We start from the raw sequence: 26,769 nt of genomic DNA, 5'->3' as shown, positions 1-26,769 counted from the left end.
TTTGTCAAACTCTGTGGCTCGGGCATATTTTTTTATTCTATTGAAAAATAGTACCAATAGAATTAATGACAACACAAATTTATTCAAGAATATAAACGCTTTGCATTGTAACATAGCTATAATTTTTGAAACAGCACAAAACCAAAAAATGTGAAATATTTTATGACTTTTATCTGGCAGTTTGTTCAACTTAACTTTGACCACCTATTCTGACATTTGTGACGTTGAAAAAAAATTTTATTTATGAAGTTGACAGTTAAAAATACAAGGGGTGTAGTCATCTGTAAATTTATTTCGATATTACTTAAATCGAACAAACATGATTTACGGGTGTAGTTCAGTTAAAAAAATCATTGGTTAAGACTTATCTCTCTTCTTATACAGGTCTTTAGAATACCTTCTGAGATCAAGCATGGAGAGTGATAAAAAGGTAAAAAAATTATCTTAACTTATTCATATTTATGTTCTTTATGTTATATTTCGCATTTATAATATATGTAAGATGTATGTATATTTTATTTAAAATAATCTCAACAATGCACTGTCATATAGAGATCAGGTAGTAATTATTTTACCAAACACTGGTAAAGTGGCTTCTGTTCAAGCTATACCACATAGAGAAAAATTGCCCCGTATCTTGCAACGAACTAAACTCTGCGTCTTACAAAAAAACAGTGTCAATGTTTTGATCAAATAAAAATGACCAATTATTAACAACAATCACCTGTCTATTTTGTATAGTTTTGAATACCTTGTTGTTAAAACATTTCCAATTTTCAAAGCATAGAAGACATTCAAATAATTGTGTGGTAGGATAGGAAGAACATGTTATGTTTATGATAATATTATACAATCGTATATAGTCTATGCTCATACTCGCTATCGCACATATGCTATTTTCTACACAGGACAGGGCAAGGAAAAGACCTCACATATATATAGTGTAATGTCTTTCAGAATCCAGATGGTGTTAAAAAGAGTCCTTTTGACGACTTGTCAAAAGAAGAACTAATAACAAAATGTAAAGGGTTACTAATAATAGCTCAGAAAGCTAAGCAGGCAAAGTCTGGTAAGTTATTTATTACTATAATAAAAAGTTAAGATGATATAAAGCCAGTGGAAGTAATGAACTAAGGAGTAATATCATTTAATAAGCTTCTATTTCATACCTACTAATGTTAGAATTTTTCTATCAAACATTGGATGAAATATATGAATACAAATACAAATATACTTTATTGTGCACTTTCATGGAGTTACAAAAAAGAAAGTACAACAGGATTTTCACAAAAGGCGGTCTTATTGCTAAGCAGCAATCTCTGCCAGACAACCTTTGGGTAGAAATTAAGCTAAGTAAACCAACCTAAGTTAGCAAGACCAAACAAAAACAAAAGCTAAGTAAAAAAACCAACTGGAAAAAAGTATAGTCAATGCATATATGTATGTGGATACTTCACTACTATACAGCTGTGTGTAGTGTATACATATTTTTTTGTTGTCATTAATTTTATAATTGCAAGTTTACATTATGACTCTGGTTTACAATATTATTTCGGACAAGGTTATCAAACATATATTTTGAATTTGCTATGCTTAACTTGACAAAATAAACCAATTGATAAGTTTTCCTATTTCAAACTATAGTAGTAAATTTTTTTATTGCTCTGATAAAAAAAGTAAATTTATATAAAGTTGTAGCCATACAGCCTGGCATGTAATCTTACAATGTTCATTGTTTTTGTAAACTTTTTCATATACCATTACAGTGACTGTTGAAATTATTATTAGTTTTTCTTTTATTTATAGAATTGCAGAGTCAAACTGAAACCTACAAACAACAATTGGAAAAATGTGAAACTGAAAAGAATACCTATCTGCAAAATAATAAGACACTGCAAGAACTTGTTGATTCTTTAACCGAACAAAAACTGAACTACATAACTGAGATAGATGGAGCACAAGCTAAGGTGAAGGCTCTTGGTGAAAAATGCCACAGTTTTGAAGAAGAAATCAACAGGCTTAAAGCAGATTTAATTATAAAGGATCAAAGTATTGCTGACATTTCTCTAAAGTTGTCAGATTATGATAGTGAAATTATATCACTTAAGAGACAAAATAACCGTCTTGTGGAAGAAAATGAACAACTCATCACTCAGTTATCTGACATGGAAGCAAGGATTGCTGAATTTAACAATATTGGTCTGCAGCAGAGAGAACAACTTCAGATACTAGAACAAAAATTTCAAGCCGGTAATTAACTGAATTTAAAATAATATAATGAAGTTAAAATGTGCACTTTTTTCACATCATAAGGAAAAGAAAAAGTGGCTTAAATAGCAAACCAACGGCTGCTCATGAGCATCCACATTAGCAAATATGTTGCCTACCTTAAATTGATGGAGGAGGAGATGCACAGAAAGAGGATATTACCCTTTATGATGCATCCCCTCCTCCACTTCCAGAATTCAAAGAGGAAAAGGGTATTCGCAGAAATATGTTTTAGATGTAATTTTAAATTAATAGTCTAAGATTATAAACTGTAAAATTGGCATCTTTTGAGATATTTAAGAGTTTTACTTGTTTCAAAATTTACAGTTTTTATTTTTGCAGATGATTCTTCGGAGCCCAAAATTAAAGAGCTCAATGAAAAAATAAAACAGCTAGAGCGCGAAATTGAAACTAAAGTCAGCAGTTATGAAGAAAAAGTTGGCATACTAGATAACAAAGCAAAAGAAATGACCAACTTATATGAATCTGAAAAAAATAAAAAAGATAAAGTAAACGTTAAATTGCGAAGTTATAAAGATAAGATACTAAAATGTGCTGCTTGTATTAATCAATTACAGAATTCAAGATTCATTTTATCTAAAACAGTAAAGGAATATTCAGAAAATGTCCCCAAATGGCAAAATGAAATAATTAAAGCATCCAAAGTACTTGACAATCAAATTAATGAACTAAACAATAAAAATGCATCCCTTAGTGATGAAATTCTTGATTTACGTAATCAGTTAATGGAAGCTAAAAATAACTGTAATATGAGAGAACATCAAAGTTTAATTAATGAATTAAGTGAAGAAAATAATGATTTGAAAAATAAATTATCCAATCTGGAAAAACAAGTTAATGATCTAAAACAAACTAATTTGATTCTTAAAGAGGAAACCACCGCCACCGATACGAAGCAACACGAAGTAATAAAGTCAAAACTGGATAAAACTGTTAAAGAAAATAAAATGTTACATGAAAAAGTAAAGGATTTAACTGGAAAAGTTGAAAATGTGATTAAGACAAATAAAGAACTTAGCGCAAGTCATGAAAAACTTAAAGAAGACTACAGCAGAGTTTGTGAGTATCTACATAAAAAAGGAGGCAATGAACAGTTGATTGATTCATTAAAATTGCAGGTTAAGGCTCTCGAAAGCGAAAAAGCAATTTTAGTCAAAGAAAAATTAATTTCCAGAGATGTTATTGCTGTGTTAGAAATGCAGAATAAAAACTATATCAATGAGGTTGATTCACTTAAACAAGACATCGATACGAATAAATCTCAATTTGAAAAATTATCTCAAGAAATTTCAACACTTAAAGAAAGTCATAACATAGAAAAAGATGCAGAAGTTAATGAAATGAAAACGAAACTAATTTCTCTGCAAGATATGAATGATAAGCTCAAAAAAGAGTATGATGATTTGCTTGACTTAAATGGGTTATTAAGAGAAGAAGTAGAGACCCTTAAATTATCTCTGGAGCAACCAAAAGACGATAGTGAGCATTTATCAGATTTGAATGTCTCCTTGCAAGCTGACATAGTAAAGCTTGAGACAAAATTGTCTGCTTATAAACAAGAGAATGCGTCTCTTTTAACGGAAACAAAAGAATTACGTGCCAAAGTAAAGGACTATGAAGACATAGTCAGTGAATGTGAGAATGCAAAATCTAAATTGCTTAGTTACAAAACAGAAAATACGGAATTGTTAAATGAAATGAAAGAAATAAATGAGGTGCTCAAGGAACGCGGTGAAGCTATATCCAAATTGCAAAAGGCTGTTTCTGAAATGGAAAAACTTATTGAATCCTTGGAAAAAGATAGAGACGAGATAAAAGAGGAAAGAGCGAGCTTAGTCCAGAAAATTGAAACTTTAGAAAGTGATTTAAAAACGGCAAATCAAATAACAAGTAAAAACAGTGACGACATGAAAAAAATCACTCTAGAAAAAGAGAACGCCGCTCAAATGTTAACTGATAAAGAGAATATCATTGCAAACTTAAAGGAAGAAATAGAAAGGTTGAAGCAGCAAACATTTTCCTCTGGTATTATTTTTTTAGTAATAATTATAAATTTAATTTAAAATAGCTGCTTGTAGCTGCCATGACGTGTTTGTGATAACCCATTGGGTCTATTTTAGTTTACATATCTTTTATATAATTTGCTAAATCTTTTTTATTCCTCCAGCATCGGAACTGCCCAATGACGACATGTCCACATCCACAATCTCCAAAGCGGAGGAACATTCTAGAATGAAGGACTTAGATGAGACATTTGAGGACAAGTAAATCTTATTCTATTTGCACATACTTTTATTTTATTAATGTATGTATGTCGTTACTAAAAATATTTATGTACAGGTATACAAAGCTAAGGATGTTCGCGCTCAAACTAAAGCGCAAATTGAAAGAAGTCACAGCCCAGTTACAAAACACGGAACAAGAAAATATACGACTCAAAAAAATATTAGACGAAAATGCATATGGAGATAAAAATAAACCGATTGCTACAAGTAATAGTGATGACATAGATGCTTCAAGTAAAACTAACGAAAAAACCTTGGAAATTGTCGAATTGAATGTAAAAGTTAAATCTTTGTCTCAAGCTCTAGAAGCTTCTAAACAGTCGTTGGGTAGATTAGAAACATTAGAAGGTATTTTTCTATTCTAAAAACTAAAATCAATGACATTTACACGTAAATACATTGATTTTTCTTTAATTTTAGCTGAACTACAAACTAAAGAGCAACAGATAAATGCAGAGAAAGAAGCACATAAAGCAACTAAAGAGCAATTAGATAAAGCTCTTAGAGATGTGAAGAAGAAAAATGTTCTAAGTCTCGAAATGGAAGACTATGAAAGATCTATGAAGGATCTCACCACTAAGATGGAAGAAAATAAGAAGAAAATTATTCAAGTAGGTTATAATTCCACCGCAAATTCTATGTAGTATGCAATGATTTGAATTACTAATATTTTGTTCGTATTTCAGATGGAATCTACAATAGACACTCAAGAAGGAACTATTAATGCTATGAAGACGCAAATAAAATTATTGGAAGAACAAATTAAAGCAGAAGAAACACAAAATAGATTATTAAAGGAGGAATTGCATCACGCCATTGAAGATGGAAAAGAAAAAGAAAATATACTTAATTCTAAGAAAGATATTATATCAAAATTGATGCAAGACTTGGAAGATGAAAAAAGAAAAACTGAAGAATCTGAGTTAGAAATGACTGCACTTTTAAGTGAAAAGGAGAAAATAATAATAAGCTTGGGAGAAGAGAAGACGGAATTAAATAACAAAATGAAAAGGCTGGAGTTCAAATGTGCCGATATAAATGAAAAGTTAAACATTACCAATATTGAATTGGCCGATTTAAAAACAGAATACACAAGCTACAAAGTAGGTTGTTTAGAATTACGCTACTACTAATATAGTGATCATTTTTGTTTAAACAAACTTTGCCACGTAAAACTAAAAGCTAATGGAACTAAAGATAAATAAATATATATGTGATTGTTTTAATGTTTGTAGGTGAGGGCTCAGGCTGTGTTGCGTCAGAACCAGACTGTGGATCACAGCCACGAGGAGCAGCTCAAGGAGGAGACCGCCGCGCTCCGAGCTCAAATAGAAAGCCTCACTGCCAAATTGAACACTTTACAGTAAATTTATTTGAAAAATATTAATTAATTTAGAATATTAAAGTTCTTTAAATTGTTGTTTATAGTAAGATTCTGTTTGTTATATTTAGTTAGTTTTTAGGTGAGATCGGACATAGAGCAATGATGAAATCAATTTCATATTTTGTAATTTCAAAGTATTTTGTCAATTCAGCCATGTCTCCCAATAACAATGACCATTGCCACATAAGTTTAACCATTCCTCCCCTTCAGTCTTATTACAATATCTGAGAGGTATTACCTTGTATGTTTGTCAGAGCGCAGTATTCAGAGCAGTGTGTGGAGGTGGAGGCGGGACGCAAGCGCGTGTCGGAGGCGGGCGCGGAGGCGGCGCGCGCGCACCAGCGCACCTCCCGCCTCCAGGCCGACCTCACGCGCATCGCGCACCAGCTGGAGTCCGAGAGGGCGCAGCACAAGTTGCAGGTACATTTATTTTGTACAGTCAAAGATTTTAATTCGCTTCTCACTTGGAATCGAACACTTGTGTTATGTTGATATAATTGTACATACTGAACATATTCATGTATGTAATTCATATAAAATCTTATGTTCTTACATGTTATTGCAGGTGTCGACTTTAACACAGTGCTACAAAGCGCAGATAAGCGAGTTGGAGACGAAACTCCAGAAAGAGAGGGAATCATTGCAGTCGCAGCTGGCGGCCGCTCAGGAGCGCAAGTCTAGTGAACCTGAGCGCGTACATGTGCTCGAGAAGCCGTACATGTTGCCTGTGATCCCTAAGGACGAGATCAGCGATGGTGAAATGGACTTCAATGTGACCATGATACCGAGGGAAGAAGGAGAGGTATTATATTTTAATATTTTTGTAAATATTTTTTATTGTGGTCAACAAAAAGTACTGTTTCGGTTATAAATTAAATTACGAATTAAACATATTTTAATTGTTGCTTAAATGGCAACCAATATTTGATCTCAAACTATTTTAGGTTATCCATTTCATTCAAATTTAACCGATTTAAGCATCGCAATAGTAATCGAATTACATGATCCTTTGTTTAGATAGCAATCGAATTATTTTTATAGTCTATTCTATACAAAATGATTAAAAAAAAATTCGGATCGATATCAAAGATTGAAAATTTTTGCCGTAAATAAGCTCATTTCATTTTTAGATTAATTTTCACTCCTAAAAATCTTGATGTTTATCTCAGGGTTCGGAGTCCGCTTCCTCTCCGCTGTTGTCGAAGCAGTACTTATCGAGCGCGGAGGGCAGGCGCTCCCCCGTGCCGCTGGAGAGGCTGCTGGAGGAGGGGGTGCCAGATGATGACGCACTCGACACCGCTTCGCTCTCTCTCACACCGGAGCAGGAGATTGCCGAGTTAAGGCGTAAATTACAAGGGCAGCAGCACAGGTAACAGTTGCCTTTTATTGTAATTTTACAGAGTTGATTATTGATATAAAAAAAAATAACCTAAAATATTAATGATTTCAAGAAAAACATTATTTCAATCATCTGAACCATAGCATAAACTGTTTAAAAGTAGTATATGACCAGCCAGATGGTATGATGGTATCGTGGGAGTGCATTCCTGAACATGGATAAGAGAGGTACAAGTCCGTAAGAGCCATTTGAAAGGAAAGAAGCCTATATCTAGGTCCACCAATGTATTTGTAAAGGCTGCTGTGATGAATGCATGGTGATGATGATGTGTAGGGTGAAGCACGTGACAGTGCTGCTGGCGGAGTCTGAGCGCGAGTGCGCGCGCATGGCGCAGCTGAGCGAGCTGCTGAAGGGCGAGCTGCGCCGAGTGCGCGGCGCCTCCGCACACGCGCACAACACAGAGTACATGAAGAACGTAACATTCAAGGTACAAACGTTTCAGCTTTGTAGAACTTTTTTTTTTTTACATCTTTAACAATCTATATATGAGTAACTACATGTGTAGTTAGATTGCTTGTTGTAATATAATTTTGTTTTTTTAGTTTCTCACTTTACCTCCGGGTGACGAGCGCAGTCGTTTGATTCCAGTACTTCAGAAGATTTTGACCCTCACGCCGGATGAGACACAAAAGATACAGGCGATTGCAAAAGGTAACAATTTTTTTTTGTATTTGCAAACTAATGAAGATATATAAGTAATTACTAGCGAATATATTTTTATAACTATAATAAAATGCAATTTTCAATAGGTCATCTTATTTTCAAAGTATTGTCTAAGTGTAATGAAAACTTTTTGTACATTATAATTCTGTAACTTTTTAGGTGAAGATCCAAATTCAAGTAAAGGTTGGGGAAGCTATCTACCTTGGCCGGCTGGCAAATAAGATACGTTTTCTTATCTTATAATATGTATTTACATATCGATGTTTATTTTATTGATCTGTGATTTTAACTTGCTGATTGAAACTTTTAGTTTGAGGCGTTATATCGTCAATGTGTTTACGTGAATGTTCACTATTTAAGTACACTAGTGGAGTTAATAAAAATATTATTTCTTAATTTATATTTCGAACTTATAAAGATATCTTTGTGTTTTAAGAATTTTGATAGTAGAGGGGTAGTAAACATTTTCATAACGGTTATTTGTATATTCAACACATTCCAATTATAAAAAGGGTGTATTATGAAAACTTATCGTGTCTAACCTTATTTCAAAATATGTTAATTGCTGTTTACAGCTTGGTTATTTCCTTTATATAAATTCTAATATCTAATGTTTTACATTACATTTTCGGAAATTTGTGGATACAATTAATATTAATTTCTATTTAACATTTGTGTCTAGGACATTCTATATATCTAATGTATCTACATATATTCTGTAGTATACGAGAAAAAAAATATGTATGTAGGATATAAGATAGAGGTTTTGTAAGAAAGAGGTGTGTCAGGATGGAGGTCCGTGGTTTCTGTCTACCCCTCTGGCTAATGGGCGTGAGTTATGTTATTGTTGTCACATATAAAACAACGAAAGGAGATAAAATACACCAATTCTCAGGGGTTCGAAACATCATAACTCGTTTGTAGACGTAAAATTTTGACTTAATTGAAAATTTAATTTAAATAAGATTTTGATGTAAATACAAACATTTATCAACACAATAATATAATTAATTATTTATTTGCTACTTAGAATTTTTATGTTATTGAATGGAATTTATGCATTTTTAATTATTATTTGTGTAGAGTTTAGGTCGTAGGCTCGTAGGGTTCCTATGTAGAACTCATTATGGTGTAGTCAATATACATTCGCTAAAAGAAACCTACAAATTTATATACTTCTTCTAGTTTTTAATACTTAAATGTTTAGTTTATAATTAAGGCTGCCATAAGCACTATACTACATTGGATGTGATATCTATCAGGTTTTTATTACATCTTTATTACTTTTTTCTAATTTTGATAATTTCAAATTTATAAAAGTTAATTTATAATTAATATTGTACTTTTATTAAATGATTCAACAATGAAATTAATTATAAGGATTAATTATAAATTATTACCCTAATGTCAATAAAGCGATGAATCATCAATTATTCGTTTCATTTATTAATTTACTAGCTATCGCCCGCGACTACGTCCGTGCGAAATTAAAAAAAAATATTAGTAGTCTATGTGTTATTCCAGACTATGCTTTACTTTCATCAAGATCTGTTGAGCCGTTCCAGATATACCTTTAAACAAACATCCATCCATCCATCGAAACATTCGCATTTATAATATTACTAAGATATATAGTAAGGTGCTCATATTTTTAATTTGTAAACTATTTTTTTTTTTAAGTTATGGAGAAGTAAGATCTAATAACTATCTTTTCAGTATTTCCTTTAAAATCATTTATTCTCACAACGCAATGGAATCTCATACATTTTAATACGGATGCCATCTGTAGAAATATTTTTCAAAAATATACGGCTATCTTTTCTTGGCTGGTAAGTGCATTTTAAGATATATTGGCTAAACAGCTCTAGTTAATAAATATTGCCCTGGCCAAGTTAGAAGAGCAATTTGTACAATTCAGTTGGCAGCAAATGCATGTTTAGAGGTTTATATATCGAAATTACTGAAGAAATCGGTACTCCTCAACTTTGGCGAACGAATTATTAAGGAAATGTATTGGCAAAAAGAACGTAACTTTAATCATGTCTGGACAAAATATACTTTATTTGCGATAACATGGAAAGAAAGAGAATTTAGGCATAATTAAAGGCTTATAATTAAGGCAATGAAATTTAATATTAAATATCATATTAAATTTCATTGCTTTAATTATGAGTTACGATAGTACATTTAATTCCTGTTAATACTAAGTAACAATCTCAGCACAAAATACTATTCAATCTTAGGTGAGTCGGTCGGAGAATCTCGCAGTATGCATTAAAAAAAATAAGTAGGAGTTTGCCCACAATATCACGATTTTAGTCTTTTTAATAGTTAAATTTAGAACATTGCAATTTTTGAAAACCATTAGAAATCTACTGTCAGTATTTATTATTTTTTGAGTAATTTTAAATGTAATGTATAGCACTAAAGAAATACAAATAAATTGAAAAATCCTCTAGTTTGTATTTTAAACACAAATTCAAATTTATATAAATATAGAGTTTCCTTAAAAAAAATCATAAACTTTTTGTTTATACAACACTGGCCATAACAGTCGAGAACTGAAAAATATATCGAATACTTCCGAGTTTTCGTACTATATTATTTATTTTATAATATTATGAACATTTGTTCTTTCTCCTGTCTTTAATTGTGCTTTTCTGAATTATAAGAGTTGAAATAACAAAGGTATTTCATTTAAATAAATATTGAAAATAAAAAGCGCTGCAACTGATTTTATTGATTGCATTTCCCGGGTGAAGGGACTACGGCGCATGCTTGAAAATCTGTCGGAAAATTCGCGATAGCGGCTGCAAAGGTAAGCTCTTGTTTTTAACGAAATATTTTAATTGTCTCTCTTTATAGAACCTGGTAAGTATAAAAATAGAATCTTATGTAATTTTGTTAGATAATTTTTCATGTACATGATAAATTACGGGTCCTATTTTGTACCGGTATCGTACTTTGTAATTACGCAATTTGTTGATAAAATGTTATAAGAAATTTTATTTATGACGCCCCAGAATAGTCTTTATTATTGTATAAATCTGGCATAGATTAATCAAAAGAAATTTGAGGTTTTTACAAAGATAACTTAGTGTTTTAGTTCGTCCATATTTTGTTACCCATATCGTACAATATTTTATGTTGTTTTATATTAAGTATAGAAGTTGTATTAGAAGATATAATATAATAAGCTTTTAATCTTATTAACTAGTTTCTGTACTGCTTCTAAATTCGAATTCAAGGCGAAACATGGACATTGTCATCATCGTGACACACTGTGACTGTAACTTTGAATATTTTCATATGTCAATGCTCACGATGAATCTATTTGCGGATAATTAAAGAAAGAATGCATTATGCATGTTCGTGATGGTTCCATTTGTTGTTGCCGGTGCGAAATGCGTGCGTAGACAGTGCACATGGCACGCTTCTCGATGCGAAAAGTCTAAATCTGAAACGTCTTCGCTATTGTGCATATATTTAATCGTTGACATCTGCTAAGTTTAGAATGGATGCGCTCTCAGTGGGTAATGTGCAATAATTAAAAAAGAAATTGTCCTAAACACCTTGAAAGATTCTTTCGTTGAAAATTGTAACATATTTATGATGCATCTTAACGTGAACTTCGGTGATAGATTTGTGTCAAAATAGCAATATTTATCTAAATGAAACCCATCCACACCGTGCAGTGGTAGAGCCTAACTAAGAGTTAGTTATTATGACAAATTGTCTATATTTGGGTGGAAGCTGGCTGTATCGACGTTCCGGACGTCCTGCGCACGCCCGGGGCCGAGACAACTCGTCCCAGAATTCTGCTGCGATAGGCAGTCGTTCGTATTACGTACTCCGAGTGCATTGCTTTTAGCTTACAATTTGCGGTGAGTTACATCAAATGATATATTGATTTTCTTGTAACAACTTTGTTTGCAATTGTTCGTATTCTTATTCAATAGGATAGAACTGAGGAATAGTTTTATCTTTGCTTTTTATTCGTAATTATACGTTTTTTTAATTATTTTTTTAAATTCACGAGATCTTCGGAAACTTTCAATGACTTATGTCTAATACTTAAAGTTAGTGAAATCTTTTGTTGAGTACAAATCTTTTACATAATTAATTTTAACGGGTTACTTATTGAATGTGTACAGTGTCGTTCGTTTATTATTATTTTTATTTACGTTATTACGTTATAGCGTACCTCATGATCCTAATAAGTAGTACTTACTTTAAAGTGCACTTTAAATAGTTTAAAAAAAAATCATAAATCACATTATACTACGTTTGAGCTGATTGCTACTTTTGAACTATAAGCGTGTTGCGTTACAGCAGATATGAGACGGTAAAGTGGCCTTTACACTAAGCAATTGTTTTATGGTATGATTAGAAATTAGTTTACTATAATACAATATTTAAATATCAAAATTATTCCTTGATCAAACGGAAAGCAATGGGCCTTGCTCTGCAGCCTGGCTTCCAAACTGTAACTTATCGATTTTGATGCAAGACAGCCCACGCCTTATGTAATTTTTTTCTTAGTCATATTCGTGCCGGTATAGCCTGTTAGGTAATTTATAGGGGCATCTGTAAGAACTGTACATTTAATAATATATCTAGAAATACTTTTTGAATCTAGTGTTGAATAGACAATAATTATCATAGAGGATATTTTACAGAATACGCAACAGCTGTGCCATAACTTTATGTAATCTTCGAGAATCAATATTGTGACTCGTCATACTTTCCCTAATTTTTTTATTGTTAATTCGCGATTAAATGTAGACATTCGTGTGTCGCAGCTAAATGATTTTTTATTATTTTAGTTCACGTTTATCTTAAATTATAATGGATTTAATCAGTTTTAAAAACCTCTACTAAAATCCAATGACGCCAGTTACTTGAAATTTTCGGAAGTTAGTTACTGTTCAACTAAATAAAATGTGACGGTTTATTATTTAACACGAATTTGGTTTTTTATTTTCTGCGGGCCATAAACTTTATTCTATCTTTAACAGGTATCGTAACTCTCGTGACTGTACTATCAATCGGCTAAAATGGGTAAGGAGAAGACTCATATTAACATCGTTGTGATCGGGCATGTGGACTCGGGCAAATCGACCACCACTGGCCATCTCATCTACAAGTGCGGCGGCATCGACAAGCGAACCATCGAGAAGTTCGAGAAGGAGGCCCAGGAGATGGGCAAGGGCTCCTTCAAGTACGCCTGGGTAAGTACACATTGAATAAAAGTTTATTGTCTACTGATGATGCGGCAAATTTAAACAATCTACGGCTAATAATTTTTAAATTCTGCGAGTACAAAGTCGCAGTCAACTGGCTAGTACTTGTTTAAAATTTTGTTACAATATTAAAAAATATAAGAATTAGTGTGTTAGACCACAACCTTGGTTAACTTTTCATTAACTTTAACTTCAATATTTTTTCCAGTAAATGGAAGACAGTTCGTCTATTTTTTCTATATATGGCAACAAATTAAGTTTATTTCAAAGCAAAGTTACATTTCATACATTACAACAATTTACATTTCATACAGTGTTAATATTAACTACTTTTTGATTGATAAGTTGTAGTTCAATTTTCACACATAATGAATGCACTTCCTTGGCAGTACATTTAAGCCAAAGCGCCTAACGTTATTCAATAACAAAGTTGGCGCAAGGCACGTCAGCTACTGCGGCGATGCAATATCATCCGCTAACTACATTACCCGATAGGAAATTAACGCTGGTAAAGGAAATTTAAAGCAAGATCAATAATTGTATTTGACATGCGAGCTATTTTGCGTAGTTATAAATTTCTTTACGAATACATTATAACTTAAGAATAGTGTGCACGAATACATTTAAATAAACTTGATCCATTTATTTTGAATCTTTAAAATTTTATCTTTTAAAAATCTTGTTTTAAAAATATTTATAAGGTATGTTTACCCCCCACAGGTACTTGACAAGCTGAAGGCCGAGCGCGAGCGCGGTATCACCATCGACATCGCCCTTTGGAAGTTCGAGACCGCCAAATACTACGTCACCATTATTGACGCGCCCGGCCACAGGGACTTCATCAAGAACATGATTACCGGCACCTCGCAGGTAAACTACGTTCCCCTACGTCCACCCCTAATACAGCAAATGTATGTGACTTCAGCATTATCGACTGTCCGTCGAGATTCTTCAGAAACGCGATTACTAGCTTAGTAGAGACGAGAAATAGGTAATGAGTTCTTTTTAAACGTTATTGGACCTGGTGGGCACAGGTCCAACTAAATTATGATAGCTCACTAGTTCCGAGCTTTCAATGTCAAAAAAAAATTATCATAATATCTTCGTCGATATATAGCTGCCTTGTCATTTTTTCTTTTATATAATTTTTTATGCCTAAGTAGGTTTTAAATATTTTCTAACTGAACAAAACTAGCCGCGATAGTAGCGCCTCTCTTACCGGTCCAAATAAGCTCGTTGCAGTATATCTTATTTATTCCATTTAATCTATGTTTAGTGCCTTATTAAATTATATTATTAGTCACGTTATTAACTTTTGCAACGTTCTGGAACTACATCTAGATGTTTTTTAATTTTCCATACTCAAGTAAGTATTTTTAATATTTTGCGTTAACCCAGAAATGAGTTTAATATAAAAATGGAGGTCAGGCAAGCTATTAATATTTGAAAAAGTATTTAACTTTATTTATTTTAATTTGTTGTAAAATATCTGATTTGACTTCACTCGTTTTTAAAAATCAAATAATAATTTGTTTAATATTTACAACTCGTTTATGCAATGAACCAAAGATTCTGCCGTCGTTTGGTACATTAGTGTTAGCGTAAGAAATGTGTGTCCAGGCGGACTGCGCGGTGCTGATCGTGGCGGCGGGCACGGGCGAGTTCGAGGCGGGCATCAGCAAGAACGGTCAGACCCGCGAGCACGCGCTGCTCGCCTTCACGCTGGGCGTCAAGCAGCTCATCGTGGGCGTCAACAAGATGGACTCCACGGAGCCGCCCTACCACGAAGCGCGCTACGAAGAGATCAAGAAGGAAGTCTCCTCTTACATCAAGAAGATTGGTGAGCGACTTGCAATGTTTTGTAATAATTATTTAGGTGTAATCGTTTATTGTGAAATGTTTTAATTTTATCCTGTTTAGGGTACAATCCGGCGACCGTGGCATTCGTGCCGATCTCAGGATGGCACGGTGACAATATGCTCGAGCCGTCCGATAAGATGCCCTGGTTCAAGGGGTGGACCATTGAACGCAAGGACGGCAAGGTCGAGGGCAAGTGTCTCATTGAGGTACGTCACCATCATCGGCTAATTATCTCTTGTTTTTATTTTTGAATCTACCTACTAACAAATGGTGCGATGCTGTCAGGCTCTGGACGCGATCCAGCCCCCGTCGCGGCCGACCGAGAAGCCTCTGCGGCTGCCGCTGCAGGACGTATACAAGATCGGCGGCATCGGCACCGTGCCCGTCGGCCGCGTGGAGACCGGCATCCTCAAGCCGGGTGAGTTTGACAGAGAGTCAAGCCATGAAGTTGACTATAAATCGTAGCCGCGCATTTACAGATCGGTCAAGCGTTTGCTTATTCAATATAAATAAAACTTTGCATGGTTGAATTGGTCTAAGTCATTTTGTTTACACAGGTATGGTGGTGGTGTTCGCACCGGCCGCCATCACCACCGAGGTGAAGTCTGTAGAGATGCACCACGAGGCGCTGCCCGAGGCTATGCCCGGAGATAACGTGGGCTTCAACGTCAAGGTATTTACGCAGCCGTGATATACTCGCATAAAAATAAATGTAATATTCCAACAAGTAGGTAATGTAAGCATTATGTCTTTGCTGTATGATGTTGATGTAAATTTATAATATAGTTATTAGTAAATTTACTTTTAGAACGTGTCAGTGAAGGAATTGCGTCGCGGATATGTCGCCGGAGACTCGAAGAACTCTCCGCCCAAGGGCGCCGCCGATTTTACAGCTCAGGTACAGTTTATTAACAAGATGTCTTTATGTTTAAAACAATGAAAAGATGACATCGAGAGTTACACATTGCAATGTGCACAGGTGATCGTGCTGAACCACCCGGGGCAGATCAGTAACGGCTACACGCCGGTGCTGGACTGCCACACGGCTCACATCGCCTGCAAGTTTGCCGAGATCAAGGAGAAGTGCGACCGCCGTACCGGTGCGTACTAGTGCTCTGATATATGGCATGTTCTATACTGTATTTAGACCACAAGTCACCATGTTGTTACTGTTTTGCAGTTTTTTTTGTTATTTGCTATTGAAGGTTTATACATGGTACATAGCCGTATTGTGATAATAATGTTTGTAAGTGTAGGTAAGACGACGGAGGTGGAGCCGAAGTCGATCAAGTCCGGGGACGCAGCGATCGTGACTCTGGTGCCGACGAAGGCGCTCTGCGTCGAGTCGTTCCAGGAGTTCCCGCCTCTCGGCCGCTTCGCCGTGCGCGACATGCGCCAGACCGTCGCCGTCGGTGTCATCAAGGTAACCTTGCGTTGTATCTAATGTCTCGAACTCAAATAACTAAAATATGTGATGACCTAAACACAATGAACGGTAATACAAAATATATTAAATAATTCTTTCGGTTTGGCAATTTAAAAACTAGTCACTGGTCAGATATTTTAATGGATGAGGTTTGTAACTCTTCATTTTCTTTCAGAGCGTGACGTTCAAGGAGGTGACCACAGGTAAAGTCACCAAGGCCGCCGAGAAGGCGCAGAAGAAGAAATAACTATGGGGCACATCAATCATTGTGCTGCAGCCGGTAGCGATCGTCTGCAACATTGCGTCACCCCCCTCCCCCTCCTCCTCCCGCGTTCTTACCGCCCCCCACCCCGCGCCCCCCGCGCCCCCCGCGCATGGCAGCGTGAGACGCGCAGCTGGCGATCGCTCCGGCGCATCGGTCATCACCGATCCCTCAGTATCGTTGTCGTGTCCCTATGTCAACAATCATAGCTTCTTCACTGGTGACATCACCTCCCCCCGTATTACGTGCATTTATCGTAGCGAGATGTGTTTAAAGTTAATTCGTTTTAGTTACGCTTATGTGTTAAGTTTATGTATTTGTGATTACTTTAGTCGTAAGTTACTCGCCAAGTTTGAGTTCCCGCACTTGAAAGCTCGTTACGTTTTGTTCTTTCATCGCAAAGAGTTTAGGAGGAAAGGCAACGGCGCGATTATTGGATTTTTAAACCGTTTCACTACGTCGTGCTCGTTCACTCGTTACCTTGTCTAAATTTATAGTTCGTTTACTAATGTTCAGTTTGTTCAACTTTTCCTTTAGACGTTTCATTTTTTTATTTATTTGGTAACTTCGAGTTCTGTTCGTTTCATTTCATTGTAATTATTAAATTTCTAAGATGTTATTACTTTTTAAGAGCGTTATTTTCTTACGGTAGAGGATATGTAGGGATTTAAGAGTAAAGCAAAACATCAGAGTGTATAATATGAGGGACGGTTTAGAACCGGATCCCTTTAGTTGATTTAGCAGTACGATTTTAAAACGTTGAAAACGTTGGATAAAAATTTGTGAAGTACGAGTAAAGAGTGTAGGCAACGTGATTTTTGTTCCTAACTTGTTTCTTTGTGAAACTAAATTTATTTGGCGTTGGAATTTTATCTCAGTGTAAAGGTTTAAACATTCAATTGACATAGGCCGTATTTAGGTGGTTTTATATTATATATTTCATAGGTATGAAGAAACTTGAAACTCATTTTAAGCTAAATGTATCTTTGTAATTTTTTCAATGATTTTGTAAAGACCTTAATCCTGATAAAACCAATAAAGAAGCTACTGGTAAAAAGTCTTGTTTAATGTTCACCTTCTTCCTTTTTACATTTGCAGCAATTTCTCCTCTATTTAGGAAAAGGACTTTATAAGAACAGTGTAAAATACATGATACATATGAATATACACAAAATACATGTGAATATACATCTTATGGGCGTGACATATTGGGGATTGTAGGACGGATGAATACCCCAGGATCCAAGGATTGAAATTAGTTTCACTAGAAAAATAAAAATTGTCGAGAACGCCACACACTGGGCAATATTTTTCTTACATAGACATTCATCAGATTTCTAACAACGTATTTATCTATAAAAAATCTTCAGTACTTTTTTGATTTCGGTTTCTCAGAAACGGTGGCCGCACTGACTATTAAATGGTTAGGCTATAAGTCGAGATATTTTGTGCCTATTTGTTTTCGCCATTTTGTCGCTAATAGTTGCGGTTTTTAGCAGTTGTGAGAATTCGAACTAATAATAGACATATAATTAATGACCATAAATCAACAGGTACATTTAAGTTGGAACAAAGCAAACGTTGTCATTTCTAAGCAATGACCTAAGTATCCACCTATAGGGATCAGTGGGTAAAAAAAGTAGAGTGTTTTTGATAGATACGTTGTAAAGCGCATTCAAGCAAAAAAGATGGTTTGAACCGAATGAATTGTATTTTTACATTGGATTGGACCTAAAGGTTTAGCTAGCAAAGATGTTTCTGTCACTACAAAGGCGATCACTTACAAAGGATTTTACGAAAATGATCCTCCCAAGGGCTTAAAACCCATAGTGAAAGTTTGTAGAAAAAATGGTATGGTATTTCGGCGAATTCAAGTGGCCGCTAGCTCGTTTGCCACCTCATAATATAAAAAAATACTGTCACGAAAATAAATCCCATAGCGCCGTACGCATCTATATTCAATAAAAAATACTGTTACCGTTACAAGAATTTCCGTAGGTTTTCCGCAATATGGTGAGATGTTTTAGTTTCGTAGGAAACCATAGATTTTGCATAATTTTCAGTCTGAGCCAGGAATTCAAAGCGATAAAAAAATAAAATCAGTGTTGTCAAAGTGACACCTAGATGTCAAAATATGTCAAGTGACAGTTGACACCAAACCACCACCTAGAACTGTCAGCCCATCGCAGTCTGTCAATTGCTTTGATTGTATTGAGTGATTATATACTGGTTTTGCCCCTGCCCGTGCCGATATTTACGCTACTAGGCTGTATCTGCGATAACGAAACATGATGACGTGTGCATGGCCGTAAGTGAAAGTATCTTATTAGTGGTAGGAGTTATTCGAAGGTCTTCGATATCAGTTACACGTTATATTGCTCACAGTCCACAGTCGTTCGTGGTTTCGTGCACTCGAGTCAACGGATTCGCTCTACTTCGTTAACGATGTGTGGAATATTCGCGTATATTAATCACCTTACGCCTAAAACGCGCCGAGAAATTTTGGAACTTCTCGTCAACGGTCTTAAACGTTTGGAATACCGTGGTTATGATTCTGCGGGTGTCGCTGTTGATGCTGCCGATGAAAAAGATATTGCGGTTATTAAAAGAAGCGGGAAAGTAGCGGCACTCGAAGAATTGCTTCAGGAGCGCAGTGTTGAATTGGGTGTAGATGAAAGTGTGGAATCTCACTGTGGCATTGCACATACCCGTTGGGCTACTCATGGAGAGCCGAGTGCCATCAATTCGCATCCCCAGCGCTCCGGAGAGGACAATGCATTTGTTGTCATTCATAATGGAATTATTACTAACTACAAAGCTGTTAAAACTTTTCTTGAGAACAAGGGCTACAGTTTTGAATCCCAGACTGACACCGAGGCAATTGCAAAGTTAGTTCACCACATCTACAGTCAACACAAGGACTACAGCTTCCAGGAATTAGTAGAACAGGTAATTCAACAATTAGAAGGTGCTTTCGCTTTGTGCTTTAAGTCAAGATACTTTCCTAATGAGTGTGTTGCAACCAGACGTGGTAGTCCCTTACTTGTTGGGATCAAGACACGTCGTCGGCTCTCAAGTGATCATGTTCCTATCATGTACACCAACAATAAAGCTACAAGGGGAGTTGTACCTTCCGTACCTCGTGTCAATAGCCATGCCCACTTTGAGCCAGAGGAAGAGAGAGATGTTGAGTATTTCTTTGCATCAGATGCTTCAGCAGTTATTGAACACACAAATAAAGTGCTTTATTTTGAAGATGATGATGTTGCTCATATTAAAGATGGTGTTCTTAGCATTCACCGCATGTCAACAAGCAGCAATGACCCACATCAACGGGAAATCTTCACTCTGAAATTAGAGTTGCAACAAATTATGAAAGGAAACTATGAATATTTTATGCAAAAAGAAATTTTTGAGCAATCTGAATCTATTGTGAATACTATGAGAGGACGTTTGAATTTCGCAGATGGTACTGTTACCCTTGGAGGTATTAAAGATTATGTTCCAGAGATAAAACGCTGTAGACGACTTATGTTGATAGGATGTGGTACTAGTTACCATAGTGCTGTAGCTACTCGTCAGCTTTTGGAGGAATTGACTGAGCTGCCTGTAATGGTAGAGCTAGCCTCTGACTTCTTGGATAGAAACACCCCAGTTTTCAGAGATGACGTATGTTTCTTCATATCTCAATCAGGAGAGACGGCTGATACTTTAATGGCTCTACGTTACTGTAAACGTCATGGCGCTCTTATTGTTGGTATCACCAATACTGTTGGTAGTTCCATATGTCGTGAATCACATTGCGGTGTTCACATCAACGCTGGTCCTGAAATTGGTGTAGCCTCAACAAAGGCTTACACTTCACAGTTTGTGTCACTTGTTATGTTTGCCCTAGTGATAAGTGAAGATCGTATTTCTTTACAAAAGAGGAGAGCAGACATAATTGCTGGATTGCATGAATTAGATACAAAGATTAAACAAGTATTAGCTTTAGATGACAAAGTAAAAGCTTTAGCTGAGGATCTTTATCGCCAACGATCGTTACTTATTATGGGTCGAGGATACAACTTTGCCACCTGTTTGGAAGGTGCTTTAAAAGTTAAAGAATTAACGTACATGCACAGTGAAGGCATCATGGCTGGTGAATTGAAACACGGTCCTCTAGCTCTTATTGATGATTCCATGCCGGTCATGATGATAGTTATGCGTGATCCAGTTTACGTTAAATGCATGAATGCACTACAGCAGGTTACAGCACGTCAAGGTCGGCCTATCGTCGTATGCGAGGAAGGTGATAAAGAAACTATGGATCTTGCATCACGGTGCCTTGAAGTACCGAAAACTGTAGATTGTTTACAGGGTGTCCTTACTGTTATTCCTATGCAGTTGTTGGCCTATCACATAGCTGTGTTGCGAGGATGCAATGTTGATTGTCCAAGAAACCTTGCTAAGTCTGTTACTGTAGAGTAAATTTACAAATTATTGATTTCATGTAGGCGATCTCTTTTTTCTTTCTTACTATGTATATAGCATATAAAATGAATTTTCTATTATTACATTTATTTACTACAGTAATGAAATATGAGGTATTGCTTAGAAAATCTAAAAATGCATAAAAATTTCCAAGTTAAGTAAAACTTTTAGCATAAGTTACAAAATCCATAATTGTTAAACATTCCATTGTTGTTATTTAAACAACATTCCATGTTTAATACAATTTATTTGTAGTTTGTATATCAAAATATCAATTACATTTCACCGTTCACTTAAACTATGAAATGTAAACTTAAAACTTCATATATTGATTATTGTTTTTATTGCTGCATGGTTTTAAACTTGTATTAATTGATTATTATTTTACACAGAAAAAAAAATTAAGTTTACATTCATAAAATTCATGACATATAGAAATACTTATTTTTGTAACACAATTATAGGTAAATAAGTTTTTGTAAATATGATACTATAGGTATTTAGATATACAATGTAAAGTAAATAAACATTCTTGGTAATTCTAGTTCAGTAGACCTAGAATAAGATTATACTCGACACAATTACTATGTTACTAAACTCATTTATCAAAATTGTTTTGTAAAAAGTACTTATATTAAATTACTTGCAATATTATCATTGAAACGGAAATCAAGCTACAAAAAATAAATCTGGCTTTTAGAGCTGCTTGTAAGTGGAAACAAGGAAATGTAAATGATAAAAACACCACTATGTACTATGTTATCTATATGAGATTATTTTTATTGTTATCCACTACAGAAATAACAGTATGTCGTGCATTTAAATTCAACTCTATTTTCCTTATGTTTTTGTTAAGTAAACTGAACTAACAATAACATTTTATGTCAGACTAGCAGTTTCCCGCGACTATCTCTGCGCGGAATAAAAAAAATAGTAATTAATATTGCCGATGCCACCATGGGATAGTATATCTTCCCAACAGTAAAAGAATTGTTCAAATCAGTTCAGTAGTTTCGATGCCTATTCAATGTAAACAATCAAATCTTTCCTCTGTATAATATTAAGTTTAGATACTTATATCGGTAGGACCAATATTATAATCTTACCATTTTATTACTCTTATAACCAGAGATGTACGATAAAGTGTAGAAAAATACAGTTTTTCATGTAAACACGTATAATGGCATTTTCAAATTATCTCCTAAGCGAGTGGCTAGTCATACAAAATTACTGCTTGGGTTTCTTCAGCATTGTTTGGAAGCATTTCTACATATCTTTATATAATTATGTTTTCACATTTTTCAAATTTTATTGCTTATTTTTTGTACACGCCGCTTACTTACTATTATTTAGAATAGTTCAATATTTTATGTGATAGTTATTTTGTTAAATAAGTCAACAATATTTTACGCACATCAAAATACAGAAGTAGATAATTTTTTTTTTTGTAAAATCATATTTTATTTTTTGTTCCTTAAAATTAATTTATGATCTGTACAACAGATAACATTCAAAAGTTATTATTATGATTATAAATTTATATTTTAATTAGATCTTCATATTTTATAAATTATAAATATATTCATATTTGAAACTTTGATGTTTTTTTTTATTTTAACTAATTAATGTTTGGCCAAAATTTTATTACCTAGGCCTTATACACTATTTATTTGTCCTTAGGTGGAGCAACCTGCGACCATGTTATTTTACTAAAATTATTTTTATCAAAATCGGACCACCAGGGGCGGAGATTCGCAGTAACACACATAAAAAAAATATAGTCGAATTGATAACCTCCTTCTTTTTGAAGTCGGCTAAAAAATGAAATAGAACAATCGATATAAATTAATAATAGTTAATCTAGTAACCTATTACGAGGAGCTTATAGTTGAAGTTCATAGTCAATTTATTACTAAATTGCGACTGTGATAGATTAATTCAAAATAACAAATGACAACATTTCAATCTAATACCAATTAACAGCTTTTATTACCTAAAAATGAAAGGCAAGCCCCCTAGCGGTCGTGAAGGTTCTGTGACACAACGCTTTGAGTTGCGAAAATCACATAAGCATAACTATGTATGAACAAATTGGAAAGGTGTTAAACAGTATTCAAATATAGATATGTTACTGTCTTTAAATGTAAAATACAAATAAAATAAACAAGTAGTCGATAAAAATGTTCTTAGTCTTGAACGGTATTGTGCTATGCAAGTCTGAATTTTTTAATCTGCAAGTTTAAAATGCGAAAATTTCGTTCAATGGTTACTGGTATCAATTTAGTAGTGATTACGAATAATTAAAATTATACAATTGCATAATATCTTTAAACCATTTCTAAATGACATTATAATTAAAATGATGTAGATATTATTTAATTAGTATTAGTTCAATAGAAAACTGAGTTACAATTCGAAATTCCTGTAAGTAAACGATGCATTAATCTGTAAACGCAACGTTAAAATCACTGGAAACTTTACGTCAAATTGTGACTAACTTGTTAAGTTTAGCCGCCAACGATAGACAAACCGATTTTTTTTTCCCGCCATATTAATTTATTCACAAAATGTTTTTCTTCTGATAGAAACTAAGTTATCTCGCTCTAACATATAAGCTATTAAAAATATTTTAAAAAACATATCGACGGCTCCTACGAATAAGTGCCAATGTGTAAACTGACAACTTTACAGGTGAGGCTCACAAAGTTTCAACCATACAGGAAAATAGGCCGCATGCGCCCTTTTACTTTAGCAAAAAAATAACATTTACACCTGTAAATATGTATTCTGTTAAGTGCATATTGTTAACTAAAATAAGAGGTAGCTTTTACAAAAAAAATCATAAATTTGTTACTTTGGACTACATACATTTAACCAATCGATATGTACTCGATTTCTTTTGTTATTGTTGTGATAATCCATCCAATAAAAATTTAATATATAATTACTAGAATTATAAATTCGCAGATACGTATAAATTAAATTATCTATTAGCAGTTTTTTTATTCCATTGATAAAAATCATTTCATGTTAATTTTTTATCTTATAAAGTCTTATTATACGTAATGGTTTATCCTTTTTGTTTTTCTTTGATATGATTCAATTTACTATAATGCTAAAAGCTTGTATTTAACAATATTTTATACTGATAAGATAATTAATTCGTTCACCAAAAATGATTAAATAGCAATTTTTATCATCATTTCCACTAATTTCTGCAAAACATACCCGTAAAGAAGGAAAAATAGCGTCAAAATTCAGTGTTTATCCCATAGACATTACGCTATTAGGTTATAAACACTAATTTACTTTTCAGTCAAAACCGCTTACATAAACTTAAAGTAAATAACTTTCGATTACATAAACATGTTTACGTTAGAAATTGCATTCTTGAAAGTGTAAATTGAAAATTGGTGACTACTTTTCCTATCTTATAAGACAAACAAATCGGTACGAGAATATGATTCACGACACGAGATAACTTTGATTACTTATCTACTAGGTCTACCTAGCTGACGCACGCGACTCTGTCCGCGATGAATTAAAAAAAAACTTAGTAAGTAACCTATGTGTTCTTCTAGACTATGATCTACATTTATGCCAAATTTCATCGAGATCTGTCGAGCCGTTCTGGAGAAACCTTCTAACAAACATCCATCCGTCTAAACATTCTCGGAAGTACACATTTCGTGTACTTCCGAGAATGCTGCACACAAGTTCAGTGTTAATAATAAATTGGAATTTCTTTAATCTAAAATTAAGAAAGTCGACAACTGAGATGACGGAAGATAGATTCATTTGGAGAACGAAGACCTGGTGTGCCTGCTGGGATAGGAGACGATGATAATGTGAAGCTATCTTACACGGTTACAAAAAGAAATACCTATACAGGAAAATAATATTGTCATACCTCTTTTTCTCTTTAAAAGAACAGAGATAAGAATATGTTGCTACCACTATATGAAACAATAAGGTTTTTAAATAAATTTTAATATTTAGTCCTTGCAAAAGTCAATTTTTATTAGCTAATTTTTTAACATTTCAAAAAATCTCTAACAAGAAAAAAAAAAGTCACCAATTAACTAGTGTAGTAAATAAACACTAGGTTACACAATAACGTATTTTTCACTGCAGTAAATCTAATTAAAAGAAAACTCTAGGCTCAAATTATCGTAATAATGCTGAAAGTTATTGTAATTAGGAAGCCGATGTAATTATATAAAGATTGACTAGTATTGACCTAAATGTGACCTTCAACAATGCACTTAAGTGAGTGGCACATTCCTCGTAGTTCGTGGTGACCGCGCTCGCTCAAATAATAAGTTGATAAAGTAACGGTGTCCCAAAAAGCCTTGACGAATAGTAATTAGCTATTTTCGTATAACCTAATAATAGCTATATTATATAAGTATCTCTTTAAAATAATAGAGATTTTTCAATATAAATATACGGTTTTGTAGTTCATAGCTATGGGACAGTTACAATATCGCTAGTCACATTAAAACTATCGCTTTTTGCAGTTTTACGATGACATAAAATAAGCCTCATTTTTACATTTGACCTTAGAAAAAACTTGTTGGCAAATACAGGAACACGACCTAACGATTTAATAAATATTTATAAAATACTTTTTAAATATTAGAAGCCTAAAGGTCACTTTAAAGGAGGTTATATTTAATAGATTTCATCAAGATTATTGTGTTCTATTGACATTTTTTAATACTTGGAGTTTATTCCCTGGTCTTACGAGGGGAGGTCCAAAAGTTCGCGGAATGGAGGGGATGGAGTGGGGATAGGGTAGCTCGCTTAGTGTCATACTAATTGGGCACTCATAATTAGTATATATATAACATTTCAACCCTATAGTGCCATTCGTTTACGAGTACTCGCCTGCTGAACAAGTCAATCCGGAAGCAAACTGCAACTATGGAGAAAATTGAACATCGCGCTGTGATAAAATTCCTTACCAAGCAAGGAAAAAACGTTCAAACCATTTTAAATGAAATGGAAGCCGTTTATGGAGATCAGTGCCCTGGTAAAACAATGGTTTATAAGTGGCATGGTCTTTTTAAACATGGTCGAGATTCAATTGAAGACGACTCTCGCTCTGGGCGGCCAGCTGACGCCACCACATCAGACATCGTCGAAAAAGTCGAAAAACTTGTACTCGAAGACACACGTTTGAAGAAGAAACAATTATCTGCATTTGTTGGAGTATCAGATACAACTATTTTGCGTATCCTGCACGACCACCTGGGCATGACAAAAGTCAGTGCAAGATGGGTGCCGAGAATGCTCACGCCGCTTCAAAAACAGCAGCGCGTCGACGCGTCTAAGCACTTTTTGGAGTTGTGTGGAGACGAGCCCGTGCAGATTTTGGAGCGGATTGTTACTGGAGATGAAACATGGGTTCATCACTTTGAACCTGAGTCCAAACAGGAGTCCATGCAATGGCACAAAAAGGGTACACCACCTCCCAAAAAAT

General features: G+C 34.3%; 3 protein-coding genes across 4 annotated transcripts; all 3 read left to right on the top strand.

Annotated features, from left to right (window-relative positions):
- Positions 1-261: 261 nt before the first annotated feature.
- LOC106712252 (GRIP and coiled-coil domain-containing protein 2) lies at positions 262-8,385 on the top strand. The gene is made up of 15 exons (XM_045686680.1): positions 262-430; positions 958-1,069; positions 1,807-2,250; positions 2,611-4,314; positions 4,457-4,553; positions 4,630-4,922; positions 4,995-5,185; positions 5,261-5,677; positions 5,810-5,937; positions 6,213-6,378; positions 6,524-6,760; positions 7,128-7,327; positions 7,631-7,784; positions 7,900-8,008; positions 8,180-8,385. Exons 1-15 carry the CDS (start codon positions 413-415, stop codon positions 8,239-8,241), a joined length of 4,332 nt encoding a protein of 1,443 aa, XP_045542636.1. The 5' UTR covers positions 262-412; the 3' UTR covers positions 8,242-8,385.
- A 2,363-nt stretch (positions 8,386-10,748) lies between these two features.
- Positions 10,749-17,603, top strand: LOC106712389 (elongation factor 1-alpha 2). Of its 2 annotated transcripts, none has more exons than XM_014504914.2 (11): positions 10,749-10,838; positions 13,039-13,251; positions 13,984-14,133; positions 14,884-15,103; positions 15,184-15,329; positions 15,409-15,541; positions 15,681-15,796; positions 15,932-16,021; positions 16,103-16,223; positions 16,380-16,546; positions 16,725-17,603. In XM_014504914.2, exons 2-11 carry the CDS (start codon positions 13,078-13,080, stop codon positions 16,794-16,796), a joined length of 1,389 nt encoding a protein of 462 aa, XP_014360400.1. In that variant the 5' UTR covers positions 10,749-10,838; positions 13,039-13,077; the 3' UTR covers positions 16,797-17,603. The 2 variants fall into 2 exon arrangements, with proteins under 2 accessions (XP_014360400.1, XP_014360401.1); XM_014504915.2 differs by lacking the exon at positions 10,749-10,838 and adding an exon at positions 11,490-11,904.
- A 1,401-nt stretch (positions 17,604-19,004) lies between these two features.
- On the top strand, positions 19,005-21,347 carry LOC106712286 (glutamine--fructose-6-phosphate aminotransferase [isomerizing] 1). Its single transcript, XM_014504783.2, has one exon. The coding sequence runs from the start codon at positions 19,257-19,259 to the stop codon at positions 21,279-21,281; it is 2,025 nt and encodes a 674-aa protein (XP_014360269.2). The 5' UTR covers positions 19,005-19,256; the 3' UTR covers positions 21,282-21,347.
- Positions 21,348-26,769: the final 5,422 nt, after the last annotated feature.

This window comes from Papilio machaon, chromosome 3, assembly GCF_912999745.1.
Source record: "Papilio machaon chromosome 3, ilPapMach1.1, whole genome shotgun sequence".
Classification (NCBI taxonomy): Eukaryota; Metazoa; Arthropoda; class Insecta; order Lepidoptera; family Papilionidae; genus Papilio; species Papilio machaon.
The sequence above is the reverse complement of the archived record's forward strand: the minus strand, read 5'-3'. Positions and strand labels throughout refer to the sequence as shown.

Excerpts from the sequence above, each read along its gene's own strand:
- LOC106712252 (XM_045686680.1), top strand. Across the intron at positions 5,186-5,260 it reads ATAAGAAGAAAATTATTCAA|ATGGAATCTACAATAGACAC; the intron begins GTAGGTTATAAT and ends TTCGTATTTCAG. Across the intron at positions 6,761-7,127 it reads TACCGAGGGAAGAAGGAGAG|GGTTCGGAGTCCGCTTCCTC; the intron begins GTATTATATTTT and ends TGTTTATCTCAG.
- LOC106712389 (XM_014504914.2), top strand. The coding sequence starts at position 13,078 with ATGGGTAAGGAGAAGACTCATATTAACATCGTTGTGATCGGGCATGTG. Across the intron at positions 14,134-14,883 it reads TGATTACCGGCACCTCGCAG|GCGGACTGCGCGGTGCTGAT; the intron begins GTAAACTACGTT and ends ATGTGTGTCCAG. Across the intron at positions 16,022-16,102 it reads CCGCCGATTTTACAGCTCAG|GTGATCGTGCTGAACCACCC; the intron begins GTACAGTTTATT and ends CAATGTGCACAG.
- LOC106712286 (XM_014504783.2), top strand. The coding sequence starts at position 19,257 with ATGTGTGGAATATTCGCGTATATTAATCACCTTACGCCTAAAACGCGC.